The 16,173-nt window shown below is 44.9% G+C and overlaps 2 protein-coding genes across 3 annotated transcripts; one reads left to right on the top strand and one right to left on the bottom strand.

Moving 5' to 3' along the window:
* Positions 1-235: 235 nt before the first annotated feature.
* On the bottom strand, positions 236-7,427 carry LOC112884537 (dynamin-related protein 5A). Its single transcript, XM_025949940.1, has 16 exons — positions 7,071-7,427; positions 6,531-6,594; positions 6,324-6,428; positions 5,892-5,993; positions 5,562-5,612; positions 5,404-5,465; positions 4,817-4,907; positions 4,017-4,081; positions 3,715-3,909; positions 3,516-3,635; positions 3,053-3,123; positions 2,236-2,461; positions 1,474-1,524; positions 1,057-1,285; positions 833-972; positions 236-626 (listed from the first exon to the last, which is right to left on the bottom strand). The coding sequence occupies exons 1-16, from the start codon at positions 7,197-7,199 to the stop codon at positions 498-500; spliced, it is 1,830 nt and encodes a 609-aa protein (XP_025805725.1). The 5' UTR covers positions 7,200-7,427; the 3' UTR covers positions 236-497.
* Positions 7,428-10,851: 3,424 nt separating this feature from the next.
* LOC112888008 (O-acyltransferase WSD1-like) lies at positions 10,852-15,429 on the top strand. 2 transcript variants are annotated; one of them, XM_025954347.1, is made up of 7 exons: positions 10,852-11,369; positions 13,039-13,650; positions 13,755-13,821; positions 13,944-14,035; positions 14,148-14,363; positions 14,763-14,900; positions 14,993-15,429. In XM_025954347.1, the coding sequence occupies exons 1-7, from the start codon at positions 10,983-10,985 to the stop codon at positions 15,137-15,139; spliced, it is 1,659 nt and encodes a 552-aa protein (XP_025810132.1). In that variant the 5' UTR covers positions 10,852-10,982; the 3' UTR covers positions 15,140-15,429. The 2 variants fall into 2 exon arrangements, with proteins under 2 accessions (XP_025810132.1, XP_025810131.1); XM_025954346.1 differs by having other exon boundaries at positions 13,027-13,650.
* Positions 15,430-16,173: the final 744 nt, after the last annotated feature.

Genomic DNA, 16,173 nt, shown 5'->3' with positions numbered 1-16,173 from the left:
AAGGAAATTTATCTGTGCTTAAACCGCTTCTGCACGGATGAGGAAATTTCCTTTGCATTTTAAGTAATAAATACATATGAAACGATCAGGCGGGCAGCAGCTGTTGTGGCGTTGGTCATAGGCGGTGGCATTTGAAGGTTTCCGAAGACCAGTATCCCAGCTGTTGGTGCCTATTTTTTGTTATAATATTTGCAAGTATTTGTACACTGGCAAGAACATGCTATGTAGCCGCACATGGATGGAATAAAAGAATACACGGCAATAGAAGCACAACATATGAACTTGTCGTGATACAAAAGTACAGCAGCCTGGTGTCCCCTAGATCCTCAAGCACAAGGAACAAAAGCACAAACCAAATGACACCGTACAGCTGCGGTAATCTATAAATGACCTGACCTACAACAGGAAAAATCAGCTATATATGCCCCCAGAATAGGGGAGAATCACCAAACAAGGAGTAAAGAGCATGCAAGAACAGGGTAAGTTGGCCAGCAAGACTATTTGGACCATGCAACAGCATCGATTTCTGATTGGGCGCTCCGGTACAGTTCCAGCCTTTTAGCGAGGTTAGTTCTTCGTTCCATGACTGCAGGGTCTTCATCAAGAAGCTTGGAAAGTTGTTTCATCTGCATATAACAAATGTTAGAACAATTAGATAGGGCAATTCTATTAGACCTCATGAGGCATTCAGGTGTGGTAAGAACTACAGAGACAGCCCGCTACAGGAGATGAAGCAAATACACAATTGTAAACGTTATACAGTAGTGGAAGCATCAGCTAGGACTACAGTAACATGACTAAATACAACTTCCAAATGAAGAAAGTATCTCACCTCTCTTGCTCCTAGTTCAGTGAAAAAGTGGTCGAGAAGTGAGCGCTTTGCCTCACGGACTTGACAATAAACAATAGATTTCGGTATGGAGTTTCTCAATGTCGCGCACACCATATTGACATACGATAGAACAGTTTGTCCTGATAATTGTTAGTAAAGTGAGATGTTGGACAGTAAATAGCAACACCAACAATCAATGAAGCAAAAATGCAAATAGGCCTTACCAATTCGTCTAAGATAAGAGTCATTATATCTGTCAAAAATAGAGTGGCTTGGATTTCCACCCTTCTCAACATCCTGAGGAAGCTTCCTGAAGAAATCCACAGTCAAGTAGCTGCATTCCATATCAACCAGCTTTAATGTATTCTTCTTGCTTTCATCTCTCATTCTATCCAATGACTCAAAAGCTGCATTGCCTACTTCCACACGAAGAGTGGGGAACTGCTTCAGCTCCTGCGGGGAGAGGTACTTGACCAGTTTAGTAACCTGCTTACATATTTAGTAACAAAAAACCCCAAACATGCTCCCAAATTCTGCAAGTTTTGAAAAAAGTTGGATCCTTTCCGAACCAGCAGACAAGCCTGATATAAGGTATTGGTCTAGATAGTTTTATTATGACAGTAATAGCAAGAAAGACTTACATGTGTTTCGTTGATAGCCTTGCGGACAAGGTCCTTCAGGATAGCATGGACCTGCCAATGTGATAAAATTAGCCTGTATTCTGAAAAAACAAAGGTAGTATTGCCAAATAAGATAACTAAGGCTAACGAGGGAAGATACACTTCAGTCCATGACTACAACTGGCCAAGGGTGGCACATGCTACAGCACTTCAGTACAATATTTGATATTTTCATCCATGAAGAAAACTTGTGATGGAGTAGCTTAAGTTTGAGATTCAAACACAAAATTACCGAAAAATAATGGTGCAAAGACTGGCCTCCACAAAATGGCTACTTGGTGTAACACGCCACATGTGACCAGTCAATTTTAGTCATTAACAAAATAGCACCTAACTAACTTATGCCTAGTTGAATAGTTTTGATGTATGGCAGCCATGCCAGGGTAATGGAATATTTCTGGCTAATCAACCAACACAACCAAACTGAAAGATATAAAGCAAAATCATCATTTCTTCTTTACAAATGTGTTGACACCCTGGTCCAAGTAAAAAAAAATGCTATTGCCTGCATTTCAACATCCAACAACAAATACACAGTTCAAATTAGAACAAGCAAAATTAAATGAAATCCTTGCAATGATGGGAAAACCTGAACAGCCAAAACTATCAAGGCTACAATGGATTCAGCAGCGCAGCAATGAGAAAGTTCCAAGCAAATTATTTGAGGTCCTGAGGCTATCATACTGAATTAGATATTGGAGCAGCATAAGTAAATTTGCATACCGCATCAACAGCTGCCTCAGCAGGACCTCTGATACTAACAAGGCAAGATTCTATTAGGCGTCGATATCCTTGCTCTGGAGCTATCAAGTGAGGCTGGTATCCATCAGCTTCTGTAATAAGCTTTCTCACATTTTCCATTGAGAGTTGTTTATCGAACTGCAACCGTTTAATTGCTACAGGAAATTGATTGTCGAAGACATGGTAAACTTTCTCACCCCCAGGGCGCCTGGATAATAGAATATTGGATTCAGAAACATAAATAAAACTGCATGATGAGAGTTTCACAATACAAACAACCAGGGATGCTGCATCATTGAAGGTGTTAACACTAGGGGATTATGCATGTTAACTTTTCACTGTGCATATATACAAGTCTAAAACGAAGTGAAATTCCATATACTAGCATAGAGACTATTTGTTCGTTACCTAAGCTTCTTGTGCACAAGATTAATATTAGTACACAGAATCATGTGGGTGAACAGGACGATTACAATGGCGGCAAACTTAAATGTACCAGGCCAAGCATAGTGTCCATTCCATATGCCACAAGCTTTATTAATAGATGGTTTGTTTCGTTAAAGGAAGCTACATGAGAGTGCACATCTACACTCTAACCTAATCGGCCTTATTCGGCACAAGTTGAAGACAAACCTGGCTAGAGGAAAGCTTAAATGCTACTGCATGTTTATAGGCCTTTATAGATTAGGAAGTTAAAAGGTAACCTATCATTGATGATCCACAAAGGCACGACAGACATAGCAAGCAAAATGTTCCATTTTAAAGAGAAGGGAGCAACAGAAAAAAAAATGAAACATACACTCCATCCAGATGCTCTTTGTAAATACTGTCAAACATACGGCATATTTCCATAATTGTGTACAACTTGCCCTGCAAGTTACCAATAAAATACAATCAATTAACTTGTGAGTAAATAGTAGGATTACACTGTGAAAAGATTTATTGAGAGAGCAAAGTGGTGCATGAGAACCCTCATTCTAGGACAGAATGCACCAGCATCAAAGCATGTTAGTATGAATTGATAGTAGGCAAACAAGATATACAGTACCAACAAAGAAAAAGAATGTCAACCACTATTGGAGGGGCAACATCACAAATCATGTATGAATAGATTGGTCAATAAGAACGCACAAGAACTGAACATATTTAATATTAGATAATAAATAACACTACAAACGAACACCAATGTGGATAATCCAAAATATAAAAAAGAATATGCACTCGTCTTTGGCCTACTGGGAGGGAGAACAGGGTTATCTTACCCCAGCATCATTAGCAATCGGCTTTCCAAGGCGATTGAGTTCAGTCTCCAGCTCTGCAATTGTCTTTGTTATAAGAGATTGGAGCCCCGGAATCCTTGATTTAATCACTTGTTCCAAATTCTGCATAGAAACCAAAAATCTATGAAGTCAAAAATTCAACTATCATTACATGCATCTACACTAAAGAGAAAAGGTATACCTTTGAGAGCATCTTTGCCAAATATTCAGAACCCATCCTAGGGGCAAGGTGCTTATATTCTGGTGTACTGGAAAAATACTCACGCTCTCTACGCCTAGCAGCAATCATGTCCACATTTTTGTTGATATCTTGCTGGGATCGATTAACAACACCAACCCATGGATGTTGGAGCCGGTAAGCTCTTCCTTCCAGTATCTGCAGAAGAGAATTCAATAAGAAATCAATTTCAAGCAATCATTAAGATAGCCTTATGCGGGACTCTGAAGTATTTAGCAAATGCTTCACAAAAAATACAAACTTACATCAACAGCATCAGTACCCTTGTCCATCAGATCAATTTTCGTGAGCACACCGAAGGTTCTTTCACCTGACAAGGTAATAGCAATTAACTTTCATGAAACTTGCAAATAATTCAAAAATATACCCAAAAATACTCAAGTTAGCTTATTGAATTCCTTTTATCAACAAAGTTATTTCGAAAAAGAATAAACAAATATCTGAGTAGTATAATTAATTTTCAATAAAGATGGACAGAAAGAAATTAGTGTATGAAAATCCAGTGTTAGCCTAAACGGTAAACGCTAAACAGTCGGTCACCTACTGTTTAGGTGTTTATTGGGACTAAATGGCCATTTAAATGGGTTAAACAGTCACTAAATGGGGTAAACGGCTGATTAAACGGACACAGCTAGTAACTGTGTAGCGTGTACACAGCGTGTACACAAGCTAAACGGCCGTGTAGGCGAACAGTGTGAAAATCACAGAACTATCCATGATGTAGGTTCCTAACATGCCAAAAATGCACATCAAAAAAATAAGTTTTAAAATACATGTATATATATACAATTTGGCAGCTCAGGAGGATTAAAACCATCCATGAAAGAAATCAAATGGCTGAAATGCAAACTTGATTTCCATCCTATAACCTTCAGACAATACTAGCAGCATTACTCCATTATATATTTATATGCCTGCACCCTAATTTTATAACTGATCTTCATAGCTTAATAAGGAAGGCGATAAAGGCTAGTATAAGAAAGTATATGCCATTAACCCCATTGTAATCATGTACTTATTTGAATTGGATGCAATAAAGGCATACCTTTGGGATCAACTTCTCGTGAAATCTTGATTGCATCAGAAGTTGCAAGATCCTGATTAGCTGGGGAAACGGCCAGAATGATACAATTCGGCTGAAAAGCACCAGAAAAGGCTATTGCTATCAGATTTTGCAGCATTACATAGAACAGAAACCAATAGCTCAAAGGTGCAACATGGCCAGAAACAAAAGCATGTAAAACTAAATAGGGACTGGAGTCTTAATCTTCTGAACCTATATTCGTTCTACTTTTGTTCGAATCTTGTAAGGTTGGCCCTGGGAACCCTGGGGTCTTTAGGCGATCAGCATCGAGGTGTGCCCCCCAGGATCTGAATATCAGACCTGGAGCCTCCTCCCTCTCTGGCTGATATCCTACCTTCTTCCCCCATCTCCTTCCTTCTGTAAAACTATGGTATTTCCATTCTTGCAATGGAAATGGGGATGTCCTCGGTTCAAAAAAAAATAGGGACTGGAGAAGTGATTGCATCTTTGAGCATGAGCACAAATGACAATCTTATCCAGTTAAAGCAAGCATAGTCAGGAAATGTTGACATGCAAAATGCAGCCAGGTTATAGTTAACTAACAATACCTTTTCAATGTATGATCGAACCATGTTCTCAATGTCCTGAACAATACTGTCTGGTTGACCCTCTGCAAAGTGTAAAAGCCAGTAGAAAATTAGGAAAAATAAAATCTCCTTTTAAAGAAGAACCAAAGAACAATAGCTCATAACTGACAATCACTTACCAACAGCTACTTTAGTAAGCCCAGGAAGATCAATAAGAGTCAGATTCACAACTGCAATGATATAAAATTGTTAGGCAAAACAGAAACTTAAGGTGCATGGAAATGGAATCAGATAATCACTTAGTAGGATTGAAATAAAGTATGGCTGCCGAACTTATGATAGAGTTCATAAAAGCTTCAGGAAATTAACAACACCATCCCAACAAAACAACAATCTCTAGAAATTATTCCCTCAAAACAAACTCTAGAAATAGAACAATGCCACGTTATGATGCATCGGAACTAAACGTTCCCAACTATACTGCTACTCCACCAGAGTCAGTATCTTACCATTTGGAGAATAGATGCTTAAATGGATAGGAACAGGTGATATTTGCTTTGAACGACCAGTTTCTCTGTCAGTTTCATCAGCTATCTCCTTCCTCACAGCAGCTGCAAAAGTACAGTTGTAATCATGTACCGAGTACCAATTCAGGTAAACTACGCTTCTAGATAAGAGTACAGATAAGTCAAATTTAGCACAAAATATCATTTTCCCAGCAAAAGAATGGGCTCTAGTTCATGTTTAGGGGAAGCTCAACATGTTAAAAGTTAGGGTAAGAGAATGAAAAATACAGTGTCATTCAGATGTCTAATGGGCGTTGTGAACTTCAAATAGTCCACACCATAACTGACAGTATAGTTCGTGTGTTCGATATAATAGATCTTAGAAGTCATGCACAAAACCATGCAGCTCCAAAATGAAAAGAACAGGTGAATTACCAAAATCTGTATATCTCTTCCTGGGTTGGTGCATAAACTCAGCATATTCCCTGTCTCCATCAATTCTGTGGAGCTGCAGCACCAGCGGACGCCGGGTGACAATGCCTGCCAATACCATTCAAACCAAAACATTAACCTTTCCACACATCAAAAACTAGAAGGTAGCACTGAACTCAACAGCAATATGTCTTAGTGTAACAACCATACCTGAGCCCCTCGGTAGGAAATCCTTCCCAACCACGCTCTCCAACACCGAAGATTTGCCAGAACTCTGTCGATCATACCAGCAACATTCAAACGTCAAATTATGACACTAATTGAATTATGCATGGTGAAATGGAACTGAGCTTAAAATGTTCGTGAAGGCACGAATCCAGTTCATAGGATATCATCGAGCTATAATTTTCATCATGGACACAGCATGTGAGCATAGCATAGTCGCATACCCTACTTGATCTCACTACTAACTAGCTTCCTAACAAATGGGAAGTCAGAAACTCAGAAACTAAGCAATCAGGTGGGCGGCTGGGCGCATCAAAACTACTCCAGATTCAAACTTGCAAGCGACCCAAATCTGCTTGCTGCGCTCGGAGCAATCGCAGATCCACCCAGCACCAAGCCGCATCCACAGCTAACCCTCACGGTTCCACCAGCACCTTGCGAGATCCGCCCCACGCAGCTTGGCGGCAGCACCAGATCCGATAGGAACCAACCCAAAACGCGTGCAAGGGAAGGGGAGACGAGCACCTGGCCTCCAACGACGGCGATGGACGGCAGCGAGTCCCAGAGCGTTGGGAGGGCGCTCTCCTCGCCGTGGTCGCCGAGGGCCGTGCAGGCCTGCTGCAGCTTGTTGACGAGGGAGATCAGGTTCTCCATGGCCGCCGCGCCGGGAGGGCGAGATCTGGCCGGGTCGCGAGAGGAGGCGCGGGAGGCGAGATCGAGACGCGGAGAGGGAGGCGCGGTGGACGTGAGGTGAGGCCGACCGCCCAGCCGCGTCTAGGCGCCGGTCGTTGGGCTCGAGCTGAGGCCTGGGTGGTGCGCAGGCAGCGGCGGTGGTCTTTGGTGGTGTTTGGGGGCGTCTGCGGGGAGTTGATTTGGATTTTGAAAAGGCTTCGTGGAGAAGAAACGAGCCTGGCGTGCCGGCGAAATGGGTTCGCCAGCTGATCTATGGGTTTTTTTAAAAAAAAATTGCAGCTGATCTATGTTAGGGCGCCAGGCCGGGTTCATCAGAAATTACTGGTATCATCGCCTTTAATTCAATTTTACTGTCAGGAGGTCGGTGAGAATGTGAGATCGTATCTTCGTCGTTGGTCTGTTCATAATATGGTCTAGATTTGTATTCAAACAAGTATTGTTTGGTGTATATGCACATATTCCATATGGTCCATATTTGTATATAAACTTTTTTTTTTGGCGTGGAATGGCGGAGGGCAAGAAACTAATTCTAAGTAAGGGGATGCTCGTCCCCCTGGCTTATTTTAATCCATATTATATTAATATTTCGATGCTAATAAGAAAGACTAAACACAAGCTAATTATAAAACTAACTGTATAAACCTCGATTTATTCACGATACGAATCTACTAAGTCTAATTAATTCATAATTAATATATATTTACTATAGTATTATATGGTTAATCACGAACTAATTAAGCTTAATAGATTCGGCTTGCGAATAAGCTTATATTTTTGAAATTTATTTTATTATTAATTTATGTTTAATACTTCTAATTTAGGTCTAAATATCCGATGTGACGGTTTAAGCCTCGGGGAATCAAACATCCCCTAGGCAAAGTTTGGCCTAGAACGTGTACTAAAAAAGAAATTACGTATTTGCCATCTAAGTTGTAACGTGTCAAAATTGAACATCGTGGACACAAAAATGTTAGCGCTTGGCCTAACTCGTCTTGCTCGAGACCTTCAGGATTCAAAAATGTCACGAGTACCCTGTTCTACCATAAACTACTACGAGTCAAACACGTAGTCACTGTTCGCCTATTCGCAGAGTGACCATCGGCTGACCAGCTACGCAGCCCGTGCGGACACACAGTGCGGTGGCCTGCCTCGGCGGCGGTGGAAAAGAAACACCGGAACCGAAATAGCAGGACGTGAAGGAGTCACGGAGGAGCGCGCGTCCCCGTGCCCTCACCCAACTGATCGATCTGACCCGGCAGCTCGGCCCGTTTGCTCGGTGGTCACCGTCGACGAGGAGCCCGCGCCCGCCGACGACGTGGGGTCGCTCCCCAGCCCACCACCGCTGCCCCGCGTTTGAATTTTGAAACCGGCTTGCTTCTTTCTAGCCGTTTTATGGGATCGATCCATGATGCCCCGGTACCAGTTTACTTTTTGTACCCTTGGAGCGTAGTTACTTCTCTGGCTCGTTCCAGCACGTGCCAAGTCTGGCTGTTTCAGGCCGCCCGTAGCACGGGGCCTGACTTTCGTGTCCGTGTGCTGTGTCGCAGCCGTGAACTTGGTTGGGTTGCTTTTTTTTTTTCGAGAAAGACACCCAAAAGAGCTGCATCTGGCCCGGCCAGGAATGTCGGTCTCACTTCACTGTTGGACATGTTGGGCCAGTTGTGTGGTCGGCCCAAAAGCAAGCGAGCTGGCTTATGAATGCTAGGCCCAACCTATCCAACATCCTCGGCTGCCCTAACGCCTCCAAGACGGAGGGGAGGATTGTCGAATCAAACGATCTGGAGCAATGCTCCAGAAGTTAATACAGTCCACTGAAAACATGGCGATCGTGAAAAATGTGAGGCATGGTATTGTGGTAAGAATATATCATGTGGTCTGGTCTCTCTCTCTCTCTCTCTCTCTCTCTCTCTCTCTCTCTCTCTCTCTCTCTCTCCAGAAGGAGCTTTCAGCTTTGAGGATGACAAGATCGTTCTCACTTTGCGTTCCCAGCTATTGCCACCTGGCCACCGTCCATCAGTCAACAATGGCTGGCTGGCTTGATGGCCCTCGCTAACGGTGACACCAAACGAACACGCCGGTGTCAGTCTCCGAATATAAATGACGAGTGGTACGTACTACACTACACAGCACAGACGAGTTGCCTTTCCATTCCTCCTCGTGTTTCATCGAGTCCTCGAATTGAATTGAAGTGTCTATATATTTTCTTATTTGGAAAAACTCATTTTATTTTCCTCGTCAATTCACTTTATCCAGCCCCTAAATTTCTCAACTTACTTCCCCGAACTATTTCAATTGATCCAATCTACCCCCTACTGAAATTTATTTCTTTTATTTCTCCACATATAAGTGGAATTTGAACTTCAAATTTTGCAATGTAACTTATAATATGATGCTCTATGCTAGAAAAATACAGTATAATTTTTTTGAACTTAAGGCATCATGTTCTCTATCCACTCATAAAATTTGAACTTAAAATTCAGTTTGTATGCGGAGAAAAAAAGAAAAATAGCATCAGGGGGTAGATTGTACTAACTGGAATTGTTGGAGGAGTAAATTAAGCTAAATTTTCTCAAAAAATTAAGCGAACAAAGTGAATTGTTGAAAAAAGTAAAATGGACTTTTTCATTCTTATTTTGAATAAAAGACCAGTTGATTCTTCGTTGGGTCAGCTTTTCTACGCCGTGGGGATCTTGAGCACTCTGTAGTTGAATGCGACAACCGTACAAGATTAGTTATGCTAATAATCTAATATGGGGGCAGCGTGTTATACAGCGAGTTATCCTAGGTATCAAGTTAGATTTGATTAATACAAAGTTTATTATAAATTTCGTCACATTGGATGTTTGATACCAATTAGAAATATTAAATATAGATTAATAATAAAAATAAATTCCATAACCTTTAGACTTTTTTCGAGATGAATCTATTAAGTCTAATTAATTCATAATTAGTCCATATGATGTTACAGTAAATATGTGCTAATTGTGGATTAAGTAGGTTTAATAGATTCATCTCGCGAATAAGCTCTAGATTTATGCAGTTAGTTTTATAATTAACTTATATTTAGCATTTGTAATTGGTATCGAAATATTTAATTTGATAGAGCTTATAAGCATATATAATTCAAACTGCCCCTGAAACCGGAGATCTAGCTGCAATTCCAAGCTACTCTATTTTTTCTTGGTGTGAGAGGAGCTACTCCACTGTCTCTTACGTGGGCTAAAATAATGTATGGCCATAAAAATCGGAGAGAGAGGACAGAGGAGTCAGAGCAAAATAGAATAGAAACCACCCGGCGGCGAATCCGCATGTCCAGTCAAATCAACAATCATTCATTTCATTTTCTTCATTGCCAAATGATGCCCCCTTTTGACACCTTTGAATGAACCAACCAGTGATCACGGTCATGAAACAACCCACACGAAAAACAGTTGTTTCCCACGCCAATCAGGCGTGCAAAACGGACGCCGACGCCCGCCGGCCGACCCGGCCGGGTCCGGGTCACCCAGGCACGAACTGTTCAAACCGGACGCCCGAGAGCTCTCGCAAACCCTGCGTTTCCCTTGCATAAAACCCGCCCTCGCGCGCTGCGCTGGCGCAAGTGGGTCAACTCGCATTCGCAGAACTCAGGCGAGCCGAGCCGGCTTCCCGGAGCCCGGAAGCGCCCAAAACGCCGCCGTCGCTGTCGCCACCGCGCGCGGGCTCGCCCCGCGTCCACAAAAAGCCGGCGCGGGCCGTACGCCGATGGATCCTGGCGCGACGGCCGATCCCGCCCCGTCAACGCTGCGGAAGCGGCCGATCTCTGTAGACACGTCGCGACGAGGCGGCGACGGCGCCTCGCGGGAGCCCGCGCGCAGGCCGGAGCGTGGGGCGAGCGAGGCGCGGCGGGAGGGCGAGCGGGAGGAGGAGAGTTCGATGGCGCCGGCAGGGGAGCAGGCGGCGCCGGCAAGGGGCCGCGGGGACCTGGAGGCGGGCGAGCCGATGAGCCCCGCGGGGCGGCTGTTCCGGGAGACGCACTTCAATTGCTACATCGTGGCGACGATCGGGCTGGGCGCGGCGGTGGACGTCGCGGCGGCGCGCGCCGGGCTGGAGGCCACTCTCTCCCGCCACCCGCGCTTCTCCAGCGTCCAGGTACGCCGCCCACCCCCCCCCACCCCCCCGGGTCGCGGCTCGCGTCAGAAAAAAAACCGCCTCCTCGGCCGATGCCGAATCCGTTCATTGTTCGTTTGGTTCCGCTCTCCTAACGACCCAACCGACTAGCCGAGAGGGAAAGCGAGAGAGCACACGGCACCGAGCACCATTGACCTCAGCCACGTCGTCGACGCGCGCGTCAGGGCATGGCGCACGTCCTTGCGCTCGTAAGACATTTTTTTCACCCTTTGGCCGGCGCGATTTTCGGGCGCCGGCAGATTGTGGCAGCACGTTGAGGTCTGCCGGCCCCCGGTTGGTACGGCGGCGTGATGTGCTGCAAGGCACGGGTCACGGGTGGATGTGCGACGGAGCAAGAGGGCTCACGGCACGACAGATCCCCGCGAAGGGGGAGCTCCATGTGTGTTGGGGCTAGTTTAGGACAGCAGAGTACGGTGCGCAGTGGTACAGGTCGCAGAGTATTTTGTGGCCAGATTCCACACAGGTTTCTTCTTCCTTCTCTCGTAGGCTCGTTGGCATCTGATGCTTGAGGTGACTGGTGCCAACTTTGCAGTTGATGCTCGCTGCACGGGTCCTGGCCTTTTTTTAGCTTCGATTGTCTTTGCCTCGATTACCTAGCCTTTTGCGTTGGTCATGGCTTCATCAAATGTGGGTTGTGTGTTTCCGGTGCATGGTTCCAAATTTGCCATAGGAAACCAGTTCCCAAGCCAAGCGATCCGTTTGAGGAAATCTAGTTGCCCTTAGACAAATCTAGCTATCTTCTCGTGTTTGGGACTTCAAATTTTGAGATTGACCCAACGCCTGAGTATCTCTATCCGCCTTTGCATCCAACAAAAGGCAAAATGGCAATCGGTGCGAAGCAACTTGCAGTTTGGTGAACACAGTTTGGTGAAGATGGCTGAAGCCTGAAGAGAATCCAGGCAAGAAGGCATGGGGCAATCTCCAGTTTACCACAGCAGACTAACCTCTCCTTTTCAAACCCCCCTCCTGACGCGGATCGCCCCTCATTCCGCGCTCACCGTCGTGATGAATGCGGTCTTCCGTCACGAAGGATATTGATGTGTTACGTGTCCCTGCACCGAAGCTGCGGCCTGTAGCGTCGCCGTAGGGTGCCCGCGCCCTGTTTCCTCTCCTGAGTCTTCTCCACTATAGCAGCCGTTTGACTGGACAAATGAGGAAGCAAAGGAACGCACGCCAGTGCAAACATGAAGAGCATGGACATGGACCCTGGAAACCTCTTGACACCGCCATCTACCCACATCGTCTACAGCAGAAACAGATTGCGGTCGCGGAGACAAGGATCATAAGTTTGTGCAGGTGCAGGACCAGAAGAAGGCGTCTGGCTGTCTGCCTGTCTGAACGTCCGTTCCAATCAAGTTTCAGTAGTACTCCCTTTTTCTAACAGATCTAACCAAAATGGCTCGTTTACCACTTTATAGGGTGGGTTAGTTGGTGACCAAAGATTTGGTGCAAATTAATAGGGTAGGCCCCTCCTGTTTCCCTAAAAAAAAGGGTAGGCCCGTTATTGAAAACCTCCCAAAAGCGTAGCACTCTGTTGCGTGCTGCTTGCTCGTTCGCATATTGCTTGGATAATGGATTCATCTCTGGCTCTGCTGCATTTCTGATCTTAACACGTCAGACATCGCTGCAGGTGAAGGATGATGCGAAAAAGCACGGGAGGCCGCGGTGGGTGCGGACCGCGGTGAACCTGGACGACCACATCATCTTCCCCTGCCTGGACCCCGCCGCCACGTCGGCCAACCCCGACCAGGCCGTGGAGGACTACCTGTCCTCGCTGTCCACGGCGCCCATGGACCACTCCCGCCCACTCTGGGAGCTCCACGTCCTCGACTTCCCGACCTCCGAGGCGGTCTCCGCCGTCGTCGTCCGCATGCACCACTCCCTCGGCGACGGCATCTCGCTGCTCTCGCTCCTCATCGCGTGCACCCGGAGCGCCGCGGACCCGGCGCGGCTGCCGGAGCTGCCGCCCGCGCCGCGCCGGGCGGGGCCCGGGCACGCGCGGCCGCGCCCGCCGCTCTCGGCGGGCCTCGTGGCGCTCGCGCTGTGGCTGTGGTCGTACGTCGTGCTCGCGTGGCACACGGTGGTGGACGTCGTGTGCTTCGTCGCCACGGCGTGGTTCCTGCGCGACCCGCGCACGCCGCTCATGGCCGCGTCCGAGGGCGTCGAGTTCCGCCGCAAGCGCTTCGTGCACCGCACGCTCAGCCTCGACGACGTCAAGTTCGTCAAGAATGCCATGAAGTGTGTAAGAGCTTCTCTCTTGTTTTGCTGCTCCTATTATTCAAGTAGATGTAGATTTCCTTCTTTGAAGGATTGAAAAAAAATGCAGCTTCTGGTGGCATTTTGCAGACTGTCAACGATGTACTGGTTGGAGTGACTAGTGCAGGATTGTCGCGGTATTATTTCCGAAAGACTAGTAAGTGTAGACTTGTAATTTCACCACATCAATCATGTTCCAGATTAGCATTCTGCATTTTCTCCACAAATAAAATGAAAAAAAGCTGCATTTATCCTCACATTTCTTCAACTTCATCACAGGTGATACCAACAACGACAGGAAAAAATCACAGAAGAGCATTTGTGTGCGATCAGCACTCCTTGTTAACATTAGGAAAACACCTGGCTTACATGTAATTATTTTATTTGTTCTGAAAGAATAGATCAATAATTTGGGCCTTTTATGTGGTATATTATCTTTGGATAATTCATTCTGAATTTACAATTTTGTTTTGGTTTGAGCAGGCATTGGCAGAAATGATGGATTCTAGCAAGAGCAATGGTGCGAAATGGGGAAATCTGATTGGTTACATTATACTACCTTTCCATATAGCCATGCACGATGATCCTCTTGAATACATCCGCCAAGGGAAAAGGACAGCTGAAAGGAAGAAAACGTCCTTAGAAGCAGTCTTCACATACTGGAGCGGGAACCTAATAGTCAAACTTTTTGGCATGAAGGTATGGTTTCTACTCAGATATCAACATGTTTGCTTTGACTATTGGTTTGTTTTGCTTGTAAGCTTGTGAGACTTTTGGCGGTTTGCTGCAATTCCTTTCGAGCAAAAACCTGTCGTTCTGATTCTTTAGTCTCAACTTTTGAGAAACAAACTTCACAATCTCATACCCTTAAAAAAGATAATCACAACTCACAGCCTTGTCATGAACTACAGTAAATTGGCAGGGTTACATTACAACACTCAGATCGCTCTAATTATTCATCCTCACAACATGTTTTGACATTTTGTTGTAACCAGAGGTGTCGCATTAGATATTTGGCAAATTAGACTTCTTGGGCCAGATTGAGCTATCTTTTTGTCTACTCTGCAGTCCTCGACTCTAACTGTTAAACTTGTATAGGCAGCAGCAGCTCTCTGCTATGGCATGTTCACAAATACCACCTTGTCATTCTCTAGCATGGTTGGACCTGCGGAAAAGGTGGAGTTCTATGGCCATCCAATCGTCTACATTGCCCCCTCTGTCTATGGGCATCCACATGTAAGCACTCGCTAGTCTGTCAACAATGTTGAACACTCACACAGCTTCCAGATCCTCATGAGCTTATAATGGTCATCTGAATGTCTATATAGGCTCTGACTGTACATTACCAAAGCTATATGAACTCCATCAAGCTTGTCCTCGCAGTGGATGATGCTCAGTTTCCAGACTCTCATCAGCTTTTGGACGATTTTGCTGAGTCCCTCAGGCTTATCCGCCAAGCAGCTTCAACAAGATGACAGAAAGAAACATGACCAATGTTTTTTTTCTCAACAGAATGTAGATTATTGGTGAGTGATCAGTGACCGAGTGCACGCAAACAAATGTTTGACAGAATGGCAGCTACTGCTGAGGAACTTGATAGCCTGGTTACCTGATTGGGGGGTGGGGGCAGAGATGCCGCACAAAAATTGTAAAGTGTAAACACTGTATGTAACTATGTATCGATGTATTTTTCATCAGTTGCCGCGGAATCGCCATATAAATAGTTATGCGAAGGAACCCGGCATCAACAAAGGCAGTTGCTCAATATGACCATATCAGCTACCCAATCTAGTAGTTTCACATATACAGATACAAGAATATTTAACCTTGAAAAATGGAGCTTATGCACGTGGCGTAAAACACTAGATAGCAAATAGGTTCTTAGAAAAGAGCATAACAATTTCCGCTGAATGCATTGAAGAGCTCGACTTTCCACTAAACTGAAGCCACGAAGCAGCCCCTCAAATTACTGGTGACGTGTGATTAGTGAACAACATGATTACGTAGTGCGGTGATCAATCATGTTACTGCTATTTGTGATGCTACCTGGAGATAGCCGTGCCTGAAATGCGATCTGCTATACCCTGGCTCCATATCTTTTCTGAAGGAAGCTGTGTAAGTGCTTTGCTTACTGCAACACGTGCTTGATAACTTGGTACCATCTAATAATCTAAACTTATTGCTTCGTTTCTTACAGCTCTAGATGCTCTAATTAGTTTATAACAATTAAATGAAACTACTCCAGTATAATAAATCTGGATAGATCTAAGGCTTGCTTGTACTCCCTCCATTCCAAATTGTAGGTGTTTTGGCATTTCTAAAACTATGCGTCTATATATATACTATGTCTAGATACATAGCAAAAATTATGCACCTAAAAATGCCAAAACGATCTATAATTTTGACTGGAGGGAGTACTTAGTCTATTATATTTACTAGTTGCTCTGCCGGATCGTGTGCAACTGCAATGGAAATTCACAATTAAATGGTAAGAGAGGCCCGGCTGACT

Source organism: Panicum hallii, chromosome 3, assembly GCF_002211085.1.
Source record: "Panicum hallii strain FIL2 chromosome 3, PHallii_v3.1, whole genome shotgun sequence".
NCBI lineage: Eukaryota > Viridiplantae > Streptophyta > Magnoliopsida > Poales > Poaceae > Panicum > Panicum hallii.
Note: the sequence above shows the minus strand (reverse complement) of the source record. Positions and strands in the feature narration are given on the sequence as shown.